The sequence below is a fragment of the Urocitellus parryii genome, chromosome 11, assembly GCF_045843805.1.
Source record: "Urocitellus parryii isolate mUroPar1 chromosome 11, mUroPar1.hap1, whole genome shotgun sequence".
In the NCBI taxonomy this organism is placed as follows: Eukaryota; Metazoa; Chordata; class Mammalia; order Rodentia; family Sciuridae; genus Urocitellus; species Urocitellus parryii.
Genome location: NC_135541.1, coordinates 37191213 through 37207206, shown reverse-complemented (window position 1 = coordinate 37207206; position 15994 = coordinate 37191213). Strand labels below are relative to the sequence as shown.

General features: G+C 40.1%; 1 protein-coding gene across 4 annotated transcripts in view; it reads right to left on the bottom strand.

Moving 5' to 3' along the window:
* Nucleotides 1-925: 925 nt before the first annotated feature.
* The window catches only part of Tceanc2 (transcription elongation factor A N-terminal and central domain containing 2), a 38363-nt gene continuing 23294 nt past the window's right edge, over nucleotides 926-15994 (bottom strand). For all 4 annotated transcript variants that reach the window (XM_026382100.2, XM_026382095.2, XM_026382079.2 and 1 more), the window contains exons 4-5: nucleotides 9755-9948; nucleotides 926-1932 (exon numbers count right to left, since the gene is read on the bottom strand). In XM_026382100.2, the coding sequence (XP_026237885.1) occupies nucleotides 1744-1932; nucleotides 9755-9948 (383 nt within the window). In that variant the 3' untranslated portion in view covers nucleotides 926-1743. The remainder of the gene's footprint in view (nucleotides 1933-9754; nucleotides 9949-15994) is intronic.

Genomic DNA, 15994 nt, shown 5'->3' with positions numbered 1-15994 from the left:
AGGAAGGCGGGGCCAGATCACAGGTGGCCTTGTACACAAGCATGAAGGTGGTGTACTTTATCCAGAAGGAAACAGGGATCCACTAATGGGTTTTAACATCATGGATGTCCATGGAATATCTAGGAGATACTGCTGAAAACAGGGCACAGGTGTGGGCTGCAAACACAAACTGGAATATCATTGGCATCTAAATGAAGCTTGAAAATATGAGAGCTGTTGGAATCAACTAGAGACTATATACTATATACCATCAAGCAGACCAAGATCTGTCATTCATTATCTGTGACCCCAAGTAAGTTACTGCCATTTTCAGAGCCTCACCTTCTCATCTTTAATTGGGTATTTTCTTTTTGTAAAATGCTACCACAGTCCTGGGCACACAGTAAGTGCTCAGTTATTATTCTAGCTCCATCAGTGACTAGCAGTGGCAACTGGACAGCATATTGTGCTCTGAGCCTCAAGGTCTCACTGCGGCCACTGCTAGGTATCCAGCATGCCCCACGGAATGGGCACCCGGTAAACGTTGCTCAGTAGTGAACAAATCTAAAAGACTGGAACAATACCCACCAAACACAATGGAATTAACAGGGTTTTCAAAGATTATATATATAAAGATGCATGTCAATAAATCCTCTAAGGAAAAGCGCCAGGCATTTGGGTAGACATTAGCCCTTCCTTCCGTCCTCGCTTTCCAACCCATCCCTTTTTTCTTTAATTTTAAATCTCCCCCTTGTAATTGGCTCCTTCCTTTCAGACTGCAGACATGAACCTGTCTCCCCTAGTCTGAAAAGCTTTCCTTGGGTCTTATCCCTTCTCTCAAATTCTCATCCTGCCATTCTTTAATTTTACCAACTGTACTCCTTCGCAACCCAGAACACTTTTCAGTGAGGAAACCACACCTTTTGTTTTAGAACACAAGTCTCAGTTTAATAGTACTTTAAAAAAGGCAAATATCATTTACATCATTCTTTGAGCAGGCCTGTACATAGGTATTTCACTTTTTTAAAAATATGCATTTTTTTCTTACCACAGTAATTCATTGCAGAAGAAATTTCATTATGTATATTCTACAGAGCCCTAAACCAGAGCTAGCGTATTCAAATAAACCCCGAGGTGTGGGGAGGCTTCGGGCCAGTTGCTCATTAGAGGCCTCAGCATGGGGGATCCGGAGACCCACACAGAAGGTCTTCCAGGGAGAGCTGAACCGTTCAGATAAGTGAGCTCTGGAAAGCAGGGCTGGTCGGCGGGCTCTGGCAGGCTCACCCCTGGGGTAGAGCAAAGAGAACAGACAGGGAGTTCTGAGAGGCACCGGAGCTGTCTAAACTCAGGGGGATGGAACCGAGTGAGCAGCAGCGGTAATTGAGTTTCAGTTACCTGCAGGGTGGCGAAATAAAGTGTTAACTTCATCTGCCTGACATGGGGGAAGTTTAGAGGTGTCCTTGGCATGCTCACAGTGAAATCCGTCACCCTTTCACTGTGTTGGGTGATGGCAATCATATGGCGCTTCCTAGTGACAGCCTGCGTGCATCCTGTTAGGCAGCACCAGCGCGCGGTGGCTAATGAAGCAGGTTCCCGCAGGCCTGTCTCCCAGGGCTCCCCGCATCTTCTGTCTGAAGGAATGGCACCATGGGAAAATTTAGCACAGCCAGCACCAGCCATCACCCAGCCTCAAAAGAGTCTTTGAATGGCAGAGAGAGGCCCATTTTCCTCTCTGCCCAGCCCAGGGTTGGAATCGTCCTCGGGTCACTTTTTGTGGGTCTGTACAAACGTGCCGACGGGCAGCGAGCCGTTCTTCACCTGCTCCCGGATTTCAGCTCGGTGCTTTAATGTGAAGACCAGAGCTCTCACCGTCCGCCGGTATGGCCCGTTAATGAGGCGGGAGCAGAGATGAAACGTTTCCCGCTCAATATTTTCAACCAGTAGGTGATCCATCTAAAAAACAGCAAAATTATCAAATTAGAGCCTTGCATTGCATAAGGATTAAAAGTAAGAGAGGCTGCAGCACTCTGCTCGAGGCCTCCATTAATCAACTGAAATTCAAGGACATCTACTTCCTGTCACAAGAGAAACAGGAAGAGCAAATTAATTCCACCCTGGCAATTAAGGAACAAGGCCATGTGCTTTGTGACAGGGACCTCATTCACAACCCCTGCCGGGTGGTAATATTTGCCATTATAACAGGAAACTGGCTTGAACTAAGCAACGGGTACTGGGCCCTGTACTTCACCAACCAGGAAACGAAGTCCAAGGATAATAAATCAGTGGAGCAGTTCATGCTTCTTTTTGTTTTTAAAGGGCCTTTTAACCCCTTACAGCATTTTAGAAACACTGGGTCTGGATCCTAAAATGTGCATGAGGCAGTTTATAAATCACTTTTCCCATCTAATGCTCATAACTCTTATTATCACATTCTATAGATAAGGAAACAGGTTCAAAGGTAAAAGATCAAGACTGTACAGCTACTGAGAGACAGAGCTGGAACTCTGCCCTAGACCTTGACTGCAAAGTTCACGGTCCTCCCCTTTTGGCAACCAGCGGCCCCCTCAACGTTCTGAGACCCATGCAGATTCAATTAAGCAGAACAGGCCTAGGCGATGGGACCTGGAGCAATTCTGGGGTGGTCTGGCTCATACTCAGGCCACCCTGAGGTCATAGACCTAATCAAAGCAGACCGGGTCTGGAATTATGTCCACATGGTCTGGATCCAGGCCAGGTGAGGCTGCTGGTCAGAGACCCCCAGCCCATCTCCCTCCCCATAGTCCCCGGCCTAAGCGCTCTAGCTGTTTTCATGCTCCTCTACGCCACGGCACCAGTGCACGTTCCCTTAGAAGACACACCTTTCCTCAGGAAACACTCGTGTTTGTACGTCAAAGCTTAGGCAAACATACACCCACGGAGAAACCAACAAAAACCCTAGCACAAAGGACTGAAAGTTCTTCAGGCTACCACTATGTCCTGAGCTTCCCTTGGTCATTATCATAATGTTATAATAATCTATGTTTTGAGTTTGTCTCCCCTGGTAGTAAGTTCTTTGAAAAGAGGAACAAATTTTTCTTACTCCCTCTTTCCCCTTTATTCCTTCCCTTCCTGCTAGGCATTTATTTGAATATTTATTCATCATCTATGATGTGCCAGGCTCTTGCTTGGGTTGAGGAACAGCAGTGACTGGGGTAGGCACAGCTTTTATGGCCATGAGGAGAAAAGGCAATAAGAGAAACAGGTGGTGAACGGGGATCATTAGGGCACTGAGTGCTAGGAAAGGCGGTGGGAATGAATGCCGAGGAGCACAGCCACAGGGAAGTCACCTCACTCAGAAGGGCAGCACCTGGCTTCAGGAGGAAATGATGTTTTTCCTAAACTGAAGGATTCTAGGATCTGGCCAGGTGAAGTGGGTGTTTGCTTTGTGATCAGTTCAGTGAGCCGACACACACTGTTCTGTATATCCTATATTTCTATGTAAAAAGGATAAAAAGGAAAAAGCCCTGGTGTGGTGGTACACACCTGTAATCCCAGCTACTTAGGAGGATCAGGCAGGAGGATTGCAAGCTTAAGGCCATCCTGGACAAATTAGTGTGACCCTATCTCAAAATCAAATAAAAAGGGCTGAGGGGCTGGGGTTGTGGTGTAGTGGTAGAGCACTCACCTAGCACGTGAGAGGCCTGGGTTCAATCCTCAGCACCACATAAAAATAAATAAATAAAAGTATTGTGTCCAACTACAACTAAAATAATTAAAAAAAAAAAAAAAGGGGGTGGAGGGGTTGTGGCTCAGTGGCAGAGCACTTGCCTCGCATGTATGAGGCACTGAGGTTGATCCTCATCACTACATAAAAATAAATAAACAAACTAAAGGTATTGTGTCCATCTACAACTAAAATGTGTGTGTGTGTGTATACACACACACACACACACACACACACATATATATATTTTTTTTTTAACGGCTGGAGGTGTAGCTCAGTGGTAGAGTGCTTGCCTAATATGTGTGAGGTCCTGGGTTCAATCCCCAGTAAAACACACACACACACATATCATACACACAAGAGGAAAAACAAAGAGACACCAAAAATAAAAAGTCCTATCTGATATTTGATAACATGTCCTAACATGCAAGACAGATACAGAAGGAAGAAAAAGAAAAACTCTGAAGATACAAGAACCAAACAGGGAGCAGAATAGGACTGAGAGAGAAAGAGAGTGAGACAGAATATGAATGCTGTCAGGCCCAGACATAAGCCGAGGTCTACTAGGCAAAAGATGCTCATGAAAGCCTGTGGACCCAGTGGCTGGCTGATTACCTTCTAGGTCTGGGCTGGAGGGAGTGGACTTGCCACCATGGCTCTCTAGAACCCACAGTGCTCAAGTTTTTCAAGTCAAGGATTCCTGAGTAGGAATGTACAGAGAGTGCCTGGCGCAGCTTGACAGGAGCTAGGCCCGCGGTGTGATGGGAATAGGCAGTATCTAACAATTCTCACGCATGCCTCTTGCTAAATGAGGGACAATGAAATGAAGAAATGCAGAAAAATGTTTGTGATATTAAAATATAAGTCACAAAGGAAAATAATTCACCCTGCACCATTGGGTATAAGAAATTCATTGCACAAAGTGAAGAAGGCCTATCTTGTAACAGCCTTGGGTAATCCAAACTTGCCCAAGTTGATAAGCCCTTTCCAATGGGTCCTAACTTGGTGCTTTAGGTAAGTAAACCCTTTTGGATAAAAGGATCAGTTTCACTGAGACCCTGAGAAAAAGAGATTTTGCTATGAGATACATCTATAGAAATGGGAATGGGAACAGAAACCCTAGAAGAGATCTAGCGATTTGCTGTATTTAGCAATATTTCTCTCTCTCATCCTCTGCCTGGTCTCTCTCACACATTTTTGCTCCTCTCCCTGGGTCTTACTCACTACCAATTTTAACCGTCTGGTTCTCTCCTCTTATGCTACACATCTCTACCCACACCTTCTGCTTCCTCATAACTCCTCCAACATCTCTTCTGTTTCAATACTTGCACTGATGTTTTCTTGGTATTTCCTAGTTCCCGTTTCTTGGAGACAGAGAATCTGACGTGCCTTCCTTATCTATTTGTGTCTGTGTGTGGAGCGTGTGTAATTCAGTTGTCTAATCCTGGGCAAACTGGCTTTAGCTGGGGAAGATATAAAACATGACCACCTAGGGCTCTTCTTCACCAGGGAATAGATCTGGTGGGAAATGGTGCCATCATCAATTATGATGTTTGCCACATCTGTAAGCTCTATAAATGCAAGGAAACAAGGTTTTCTTCTTTTGTTAACCATAGGAAGTGTTCAATAAATATTTGTTAAATGAATGTGCTTCTTCCCCATGTATACCTACCTCCTCTCCTGCCCTCTCAATAACATCATGCATAGCAGATGAATGTCTTTTTATTATGTGTTTTCTAGTTAGCAAAATCCTTCCCAGATTCTTACACCAGAGTTAACATTTCCATACTTTGTATGTCTATACCCCTTGCTGGGCTTACACCACTACTTCAGACTGCCTCATGTTTCTGTTTGTTATTTACAGGCTCTCATTCAAAAAATGGTAAGCTAGCGCTTCTCTCTCTCTCTCTCTCTCTCTCTCTCTCTCTCTCTCTCTCTCTCTCTCTCTCTCTCTCTGTTACTGGGGATGGAACCCCAGCACAGGAGATAGCAAGCTTTCCTAGGAGAGGGACTGCAGCTCATTTATGTTGTATTTTCCCCTGACACCTAGTAGAATCCCACTAAACATTCAATGAATCGAACATCCACAAGAAGCAAACTTTGTGTGGGTTTTCTGATAGTGTGATTGGATTTGTACGTATCAACTCACACTTCTTTTTGACTACTTGAATACATTTATGAGAGAGCTGGTCAAAGCCAAGGGTGCAGCCTGAGGCCATTAAACAAAGAAAAAAACTAACAGTCCCATATGAGAATGTACCCCTGACCTGGATCTCATTAGCACCATCTGACAACCAACTGAGCCAACCAGCCAGTGTTTCATAACTCTTAATGATACAGGCTCACTTTGAGAACCAGGTTCATTTTTTTTAATGACATAATAGGAAAATGATCACAGGACGTGAGGTAGGAAGGAGAGTGGATAATGAGGAAGGGGAAGTAAGAGAATGACACCACAGGGGATGTTCATATGAGGAAAGATCTAAAAGACGGAGAAGAACAAAGAAGATCCGGAAGGGAGATAGTAAAGGGGAATAGAGCTTGGATTTGAATGATGGAGTTTTTATTCATCTATTCCATTATTCCAAGAACAATAATCCATGAATCTAGAAAGCAAGGTCTGTAGGGTAGTAAAGAGATGAATCTTTGGGCTGTGTGTATATTCTTCATTTCTGACTTTCACTATTAAAGGATATAACTGAAACAACATGGAAACATCTTTTTCTACAAAGAATATAATGAGTAGATTTGGTATTTACAAAAACACATGCTAGGATCAAATTGTAAAAGCTTTTCAGTCACTGGGCCAATAACTTACCCAATGGTTTTACTACTATTGCCTGGTGTCTGATTTGAATGCACTCCACATTGATTACTGTCAAAGACCAGATACTGGATTAGATGGTTCATTGATTTACCCTAATATGGAAATGTCTCATGATGATAGGTGCTAGGGTTAACCCTAAGAAAAAGTGTTTGTATTTACATTTTCTTACATCCCAAACGAACAAAAATACCATCAAATGCTATTTATGCAAGAAAAACAGATTGATTTTTTTTTCTTTTGGCCAAGGAAGGCAGTAAGATGCATACTTTTAATTTTTAAAATTTACTCTTTGGGAACAAAACCATTCAGCTATGCTTAATCTGATATTTTTTCCAATTACGATGGAAAGCACTAACGAATGTATCACTTTTTTAACTTTGCTTTGTAACACTTGAGTGCTTACCACTTGATGTGCCATTTAAAGGATAATTAATGGATAAACTAAAAGGATAATTATTATGGAGTTTAATATAGCAGGCAAACTGCTCATTAATCCTTACAAGCATAGCTTCGTTATTATCATTTACTTAAAAAGATACCACAGGGAACTGGTATTTACCACCACATTAACTACATATTATATACCCACACTGTATGTTTCTACAATAATTTTGGCTTATTTAAAAAATGAATTTTATTTAAAATAGCACGTCTGTTGGCTAATCGATACTCTGGAAAGTTACTTATAACCTACATATGTTTTTCTCTCTTCCAATATTCATACTGAAGCTTCATTTAAAAGAAGTTAAGCAAACTTACTAAATAGCAATTCCCTGCACCATCAGATAGACATTAAAAATTATAAACATGAAAAAATTAAGATATATAGAAAAGGATATATAAAATGACATTAATTGAAATTGATCAAGATTGAAGAGAAAGCACAAATGTAAATAATCACGTCAATTTTATGCAATGTTATTTAAATAATCAATAAAAATCTTACAGAATGTTTGGCATATAATTTGCTCTAATAATAATTTGCCCAGCATTCATTTAAAAAGCTATAGTAATTTTTACTGAAAAAGGAAATGCACCAAAATGTTAAGATTATGCCTGGGTGGTAGGTTCAATGGAGATTTTTCCCTGCTTTCTACAGTTTTCTCATTTTCTATTCTAAGTTTTCTTTTTTAAACTAAAATCTTCTTTTCAAAAAGTAAATAATATATCACAAGTCCACCTACTCCTCTTTTGTAGATAAAAATTCAGATAGAAGTGGTAAGGTTAAAGAGAAAAAAAAATTTGACAATGTAGTAACAGATCTAACACTTCAGCGAGACTTCTAAATTCCTTCCTTTATTAAAAATAATTAAATTATTCTTTTTTTTTTTAAATATGAAGTGTTTTTATTTTTATTTTTATTTTTATTTTTTTTAAAGAGAGAGTGAGAGAAGAGAGAGAGAGAGAGAGAGAGAGAGAGAGAGAGAGAGAATTTTTAATATTTATTTATTTATTTATTTATTTTTGTTCTCGGCGGACACAACATCTTTGTTGGTATGTGGTGCTGAGGATCGAACCCGGGCCGCACGCATGCCAGGCGAGCGCGCTACCGCTTGAGCCACATCCCCAGCCCAAAAAAAAATTAAATTATTCTTTAAGGATATTTTAATAAGGAAAGCCTGGGATATCCTGGGAAGAAGAAAAATATAGATGTTTTTGCTTATTTAGATTTCTGTCACTGTGACAAAATACCTGACAAAATCAACTTGGAGGAGAAATCTTTATTTTGGCTCACAGTTTCAAAGGTTTCAGTCCATGATTAGCTGGCTCCACTGTTTCTGGGCTTGGGCTGAAGCAGAGCATCAGGGCAGAATGATGAGAAGAGCAAAGCAGCTCACCTCATAGCAACCAGGAAACAAAGTCCAAAGAAGAAGCCAGGGATAAGATATACCTTTCCAGGGCATGCTTCTAGTGACCTACTTCCTCCCACTAGGCCCCACCTTCTACAGTTTCTACCACTTCCTAGAACTCTATTCAATTATGAATCCATCAATGGATTAATCCATTGAAGGAATCAGAGTCCTCATGATCCAACCACTTCCCAAATACTCCACCTCTAAACATTGCTGTACTGGGTACCCAAGCCTGAATTCAACACATCAGAATTTGAGGGATGTTTCTGATTCAAATCATAACAATGTTATATATCTGATTTTTCCAGAGTATTAATTAGCTTGCAAGATTTATTGTTTGGTGATAATTAATACCATTATAAATGAGCAAAAATTATTCCAGCAGGTATACTTCAAACCACTAATATCATCTCAAATTCTGGCTATGAAGATGATAGAGAATATATTTATGCAATTGATTTTATGCCTTAGAATTAAAAGTAAGGGGGCTGGAGATGTGGATCAAGCGGTAGCACGCTTGCCTGGCGTGCGTGTGCGTGCCCCGGGTTCGATCCTCAGCACCAGATACAAAGATATTGTGTCCGCCAAAAACTAAAATAAATACATAAATAAATAAATATTTTAAAAAAGAATTAAAAGTAGGGGGGTAACAAAAATGGGAGAGCAGAGTTTTCTCAATAGACAACTTTTTTTATTTTGTTGTTTTGTTTTGTATCAGGGATTGAACCAGGGGTGCTTAACCACTGAACCACATCCCCAGCTTTTTTTATATTCTATTTAGAGACAGGGTCTTGCTAAGTTGCTTACGGCCTCACTAAATTGCTGAGGCTGCTTTGAACTAGTGATTCTCCTGTCTCAGTCTCCCGAGCCAATGGAATTACAAGTGTGTGCCACCCGCCCCCAACTCAGTAGATAGCTCTTTCTTTTGTCATTGATATTCCAAAACACAGGCCATCTCAGAATTTTTACTTCACTGGGAAGGGAAAGAATTTTAAATGGGAAGGAACCAATATTCATTAAGTGACTTGTAATCAGCAGGCACTAGATACTATTCCTTTGTATAAATGGTTCATTTAACTTTCCCAATAACCATGTCGGTGGTAGGAATTGTAATTCTCTTTTTTTAGAAAAAGAAAGCAAGTTTCAGAAATGTTAAGAAATTTGCCTAAGGCATCATGACTCGAAGTATGACACCCAGGGTTTCAACCTAGGTCTTGCTAATTCCAAAGCCCACATTCTTACAACACTATTTCCCAGAATGCTTATAAATCTAGAATCCTTAGAGTTATCTGTTAGAACAAGGTCACAGCATTAAGTCTATGAAGGCTCGTGAAAACTTATGGCTTATTTAAGCAAGAGCTCCTAGCAATCACATTCCAATTAGAACTTTACCTTTAATTCCAAGGCTTCTGAGAGTAATTTCTGGGCATTTTTCCTAAGTGACTCAGTTTTGGGATCACTTCGAACTTCAATAGAAGGTCTATCTGAATGTTTTTCAATGAAGGTTTTCCACTCAGTGTAAACTTCTTTGGCAAGAGAAGCCACCTCTGAATCTGCATGTTTACGCATCTTGTTCACAGTGTGACCTGGAAAAGGAGAAGAAAAAACAAAGGAGAGGTAGTTGTATCTATTTCTGAAAAGCACAGAACTAGATGGTCTGACGTGTGGCACTGACAGTCACTTACATACCTAAGGATGTGAAGGGTCTTGTGTAAATGAAACGGTTTTCATAAAGGCTGGTTTCATTAATGGAGAGAATCAGATTTGTTGACAGAAAAAGTCATAAACTAGAGGCATCATCAATAGATTCTTAAAAAGAATAAGAGTCAGGGGTGGTGGTGCAAGTTATATGACCCCAGCAACTCAGGAGGCTGAGGCCTTAAGCCACTTAGCAAGACCCTGTCTCAAAAATAAATAAATAAATAAAAGGGCTGGGGATGTGGCTCAGTGGTTAAATACTTGTGGGTTCAATCCTTGGTACCTAAAAAAGTTAAATTAAATTATAGTATGAAGAAATAGAGACAAATTCAGAATGTGGGATAATCTACAAGATAACAGACACAGTTTCTTCAACATTTAAAAAAGGTGGGTAGGGGGCTGCGGTTATGGCTCAGTGGTAGAGTGCTTGCCTAGCACGGGCAAGGCGCTGGGTTTAACCCTCAGCATCACATAAAAATAAATAAATAAAATAAAAGGTGGGCGGGGGTTGTAGCTCAGTAGTAAAGTGCTTGCCTAGCATGTGTGAGGCACTGGGTTCGATTCTCAGTACCACATATAAATAAATAAAATAATGGTCCATCAATAACTGAAAAAACATTTTAAAAAAATAAAGGTATTGTGTCCAACTACAACTGAAAAAAAAAGGTGGGTAGGGTTAAGGACTGAGTCTGAACTACCAAATGTGATATGTGATTCCATCATAAAAAACCAACTACTTTGAGATAAATAAAAATATGAATGTGTACCAGAAATTAAATTATATTCAGGAATTATTGCTAATTTTGTTAACAAGAAAGTGGCACTGTTGTGAACTGAGAAAATATTCATACTTTTTTAGAGATGCATACTCAAGTACACTGAGCTGAAATGACAAAAGATCTGGCAAACACCACAAAAGCAAAACAGAGAAAGATGAAGAGAGGCCAAAGGGCATATGGAATTTTGTTCTCGTATTTTACTTTATTTTTGTGTATGTTTCAGATTGTCATAATAAAAATGGAAGAAAGGGGGAAGGGTCAAACATATCAATATGCAAAATTACCTATAAGAATAAATATGCAGAAAAAGCCAAAGAAATCAACTAAACACAGGAATTAAAATTTCAGAAAAAGAAAGCATTCAAGACAGATATATGTTTGAAAATCAAGAGCTTTCTTAAGGCAGCAATAACCAGCTAGAATCCAATAGGCAAAAAAATCCTGCCTAAGCTAGTAAAAACCGTATTAGTAACACATTAATGAAAGTGGTGCCTACTTCCTTAACAGCTCTGGATGCTTCCTTTGCTCCATTCCTAGAACCAGTGCCCTTGCCTTGGGGCACACTGCCTCCAGGTGACCACAAAGGTCTCCTGACTGGCCTCTCTGGCTGGGTTTGGAACCTGTTAATGCCATCTTCCTGCAGTTAGAGAGGCCTTCATTTAATTTTACTATTTTCTTTTTCATTTTTTTTCAAAAAACAAATTTGACCATTTCACACCTGTACTTAAATCCTTCAGTAGTTCCTAAATCACTTAAATATTATTTCTTCTCTTTAGTTTTGAATTCACATCCCAATGAACATTCTATTTGGAACACTCTCTTCCCTCTGCATCTGGCTCACTTCCATCAGGCTTTCAGACCCACTCAGGGGTCTCCTATCAGGAGTCTCCCTTACTAGCCCCCATCCTGGTTGGGACCCCTGCTCTGTGCTCCCTTCGCCCCTTTGCTTCTGCTTATCACAAGAATTACAATAAATACAACAGTTAGTTGTAATTATCTGATCAGTTATCAGATAATCACGGAAGAGAGCTTCTTGAGGGAAAGAACTGTGACACATTTATCTTTGTATCTCCAGCAGTGAGCACAGTGGCAGGAGAAGGAAGAAGAGTAGCCTGTTGTTTTACTAGATGCACCTAACAAGATCTAATAAAGGGGAAAATATACCATATAATTAGATGAAAGATAAGCACAAAAATACCACGATAGAAATTAATTTGTAATCTCAATGATTATTTTTGTTAGATACAACCAAAAGTTTCCAGACTTATTTTAGAAGGATAACTGGGCAAGGGTATGAAAAAGAGGAGTTTCCCAGGTACAAATAGCCTTATAAGATATTTGAACATATATAAAGCAATAATAATTAAAAGGAAGGCAGACATTTACATTTAATTTGGGAAAACGGTCAAAACAAAATTTCTCCAATTATGCCAATTATATAGCCCAACACTATTCGCTTCCTTTACTCTCCACACACTTCCTGAAGGACATTTGTGCTGGGTACTAGCCAGGGACTGGTCATGGGGGGCTTGAACAAGTAACTATCGCTGCTTAAAAGTTTAAAGAGAATCCTGGAGGTTAAAAAAAGAAAAAAAAAAGTAATGTTGAAGGAAAGATAGGGGTAACAGAATATTAAGAGTCTTTAACTTCTCACTGTAACCATTTATTTGGAAAGGATTTTTATCTGGATTTTCTATTGAGCAGGGAAAGGAGTACATCAATACTCACCATAAACAGGAAGATGAGGAAGAGCAATGCAGAGCATTCATTAGAGACATCTAAAGGTATTTCTTAGATGATAATGCTGAGGAGACTGCTTTTGAAACACACATCATTTCAAGGCAGAAATCACTACTGATATTTTCCTTTCCTGGGTACAGCTCTTGATATAGCTGAGACTCTTCCCTCAGCAATTGTGTGTGTGTGTGTGTGTGTGTGTGTGTGTATGTGTGTGCGCTGTTCACTCAAACACACACACACACACACACACACACACACAGATCCCTAAAAGCACAAAGATCAGGGCTGGAGATGTAGCTCTGTGGTAGAGCACAAGCTTACCACATGAGGTCTTGGGTTTAATCATTCAATTAATCAAATAAAAACATTTAAAAATGCATAAGATACCTATATTCAAGGTATTGTAACACTCCCACTGAGTACCTACTTTGTGCCTGATGATGAGGTGAGGACAGAGATGAGTAGGACACAATCCTTGGAATTGGCTTATACTTACCCTGTGTTATGGTTTGGATGTGAGGTGTCCCCCAAAAGTTCATGTGTGAGACAATGCAGGAAAGTTCAGAGGAGAAATGATTGGGTTAGAAGAGTCTTAACCCAATCAGTGAATTAATCCCTGATAGAGATTAACTAAGTGGTAACTGAAGTGGTAGGGTGTGGCTGGATGAGGTGGGAATTGGGGCGTGGCTTTGGGGTATATAGTTGTATCTGGAAAGTGGAGTCTCTCTCTGCTTTCTGATCATTATGTGATGTCCTGTCTTACCTTGAGCCCTGAGGAATGGAGTCTGCTATCTGTGGATTGAGACCTCTCTGAAACCGTGAGCCCCTAAATAAACCTTTCCTCCTCTATAGTTACACTGGTCTGGTCCTGTTTCTCTCATCCTTATGTTCACAGCAGCAAAAAAGCTGACTACAACACTCGGCCAAAGTGAACAGGGAAGACATATGTTACAAAAATATTCATCCCAATATAGTTTCAGGTAGTGAAAAGATACAAACAACCTCATCATTATGGGTTCAATTTGTTAAAAAAATTTATGGTCCATTTAAACAAACCACTTTACAACCATTAAAAACTGGGATAGTTTTACACGTAGTAACATGGAAAGATGATCACTGCATTCAGTTGTGAAAAAAAAAGGTCTCAAAAGAGGATGCACAGGGCTGGGAATATAGTTCAGTTGGTAGAGGGCTTGCCTCACATGCACAAGGCCATGGGTTCAATCCCCAGCACCACAAAAAAAAAAAAAAAAAAAAAAAAAAAGCATGCACAGTTGCATAGCATATAAAGAAATTTAAAAATCACATGTGGGGGGCTGGGGATGTGGCTCAAGGGGTAACGCACTCGCCTGGCATGCGTGCGGCCCGGGTTCGATCCTCAGCACCACATACAAAGATGTTGTGTCCGCCGAAAACTAAAAAATAAATATTAAAAAAATTCTCTAAAAAAATAAAAATAAAAATTAAGTTCTTATTTAAAAAAAAATTAAAAAAAATAAAAATCACATGTGTATACATATAAACATCTAATTTGTTTATATGCAGAGAAAGTCTTAAGCATTTATAATAAAATTATTTTTTAAATTTTTTATTTAAAATAAATTTTGAAGTTATAGATTGACAGCATGCTTTTATTTATTTATTTTTTAATATTTACTTTTTAGTTGTAGTTGACTCAACTAAAAAGTAAATATTATTTTTTTATTTATTTTTATGTGGTGCTGAGGATCGAACCCAGTGCCTCACAAATGATAGGCAAGTGCTCTGCCACTGAGCTATAGCCCCACCCCTATAATAAAATGATTAACAGAGGTCTCTTCTGAGTAGGGGGACTATACAGTTCTGCTCAACCTAGGCACTGGCTTACATGCAAACAAACATCTTAGACAGCCGGGGCTTGCTATAGAAGGGACACATTCAAGTTTCTTTGGAACAGAGTCCTTCCCATCATGTGATCCTCACCTTATCTTTTTTCTCTATCCTAGAAAGGCTCTGCTGATCCAGCTATATGTATGAAAACTGAAGGTGCAGAAGCCCCTCAAACAGAGTCCCACTAATCAAATGCAGTGGACTCCCTCCATCCTGACACTGCTTGGCTTCAGACACTGGCCTTTTTCCTTCTGAAATATTTTCTTCCACTGCTTTCTGAACTACCTGTTTACTGGGTCTCTTCTTCCTTCTCTATATCTCCTCTGCTGGTTGCTTATCCTTTCCCCACCCATTAATTATTTGAGCTCCAGCTTGGGCACTATCCTTGGCCTCTTCTTTCCTTCTCTGAGTAATCTTATCCACTCCTATGGCCCAACCTCCACCTGCAAGCAGATGACTTCCACCTATGTATCTCTAGCTAAAGGTTCCCACTGTGCATAAGACCCAAATATTTAACCAGTCCCCTTCTAAACATCTCTAACTCAACCATTCTTGTCACATGATGGCACTGCCACCCATCCATCACTTAATGCTCCACTGTTTCTCTCATCCTTATGTTCATTCAACCATTCCAACTCATACAGAGTCACTTCCTTACCAGTCTCTGTATTTTTTCCTCTTCCTTTTCACCTTCCTCTCCATTTACATGGCCCTAATTCAGGTTTTCACCACCTCTCCACTAGTCTACTACAAAAGTTCATCTCTGCCCCAATCTGGCCCTCTCTAACTCAACCTCTACACTGAAGTCAAAATGACCTTTTAAAGACAATTCAAACTGGGCACCTGTAATCCTAGTGGCTTGGGAGATGGAGGCAGGAGGATTGTGAGTTCAAAGCCAGCCTCGGCAGCTTAGCAACTTAGCACAGCAATGCAGCAAGTCTGTCTCTAAATACAATATAAAAAGGGCTAGGGATATGGTTCAGTGATTGAGAGTCCCTGGATTTGATGCGTGGTTAAAAAAAAAAAAAAAGACAATTTAATCATATCACTCCCCCAAATCCTTCAGTGGCTCTCTATTGCTCTCAAGTTTATTTCTAAGTATAGCATTAAAGTTCTGCATGTCCAGAACCTCTTTGGCCTTACTTTATGCCATATTGTCCTCTTTTAGTCCTTCCACACCTTTTTCTCCATGCACTGAGTTCTAGATACAGTGAGTAGATGTAGGTTCCTGTTTTGGGTGATGCTGTCTGGCCTTTTCACATTTCTGTACCTTAGCGCTTACTGTTTTTATTTATTGAACTTCTGCAGTGCTGTGGATGGAACTCGGGACCTTGTGCAGGCTAGACAAATGCTCTACCACTGAACTACATCCCCAGTCCTATCTAGAATATATAAATGCCCACTTTCTCCTCAAAAGTGTAAATGTCTTGAGGGCAGAACCTGTACCTTACTCCATGTTATATTCCCAAGTCCCAGAAAAGGGCCAAGTACAGAAGAAACAATTAATAAATGTTTGCCGAGCTCAATCAAAACAGTTAAATAAAAA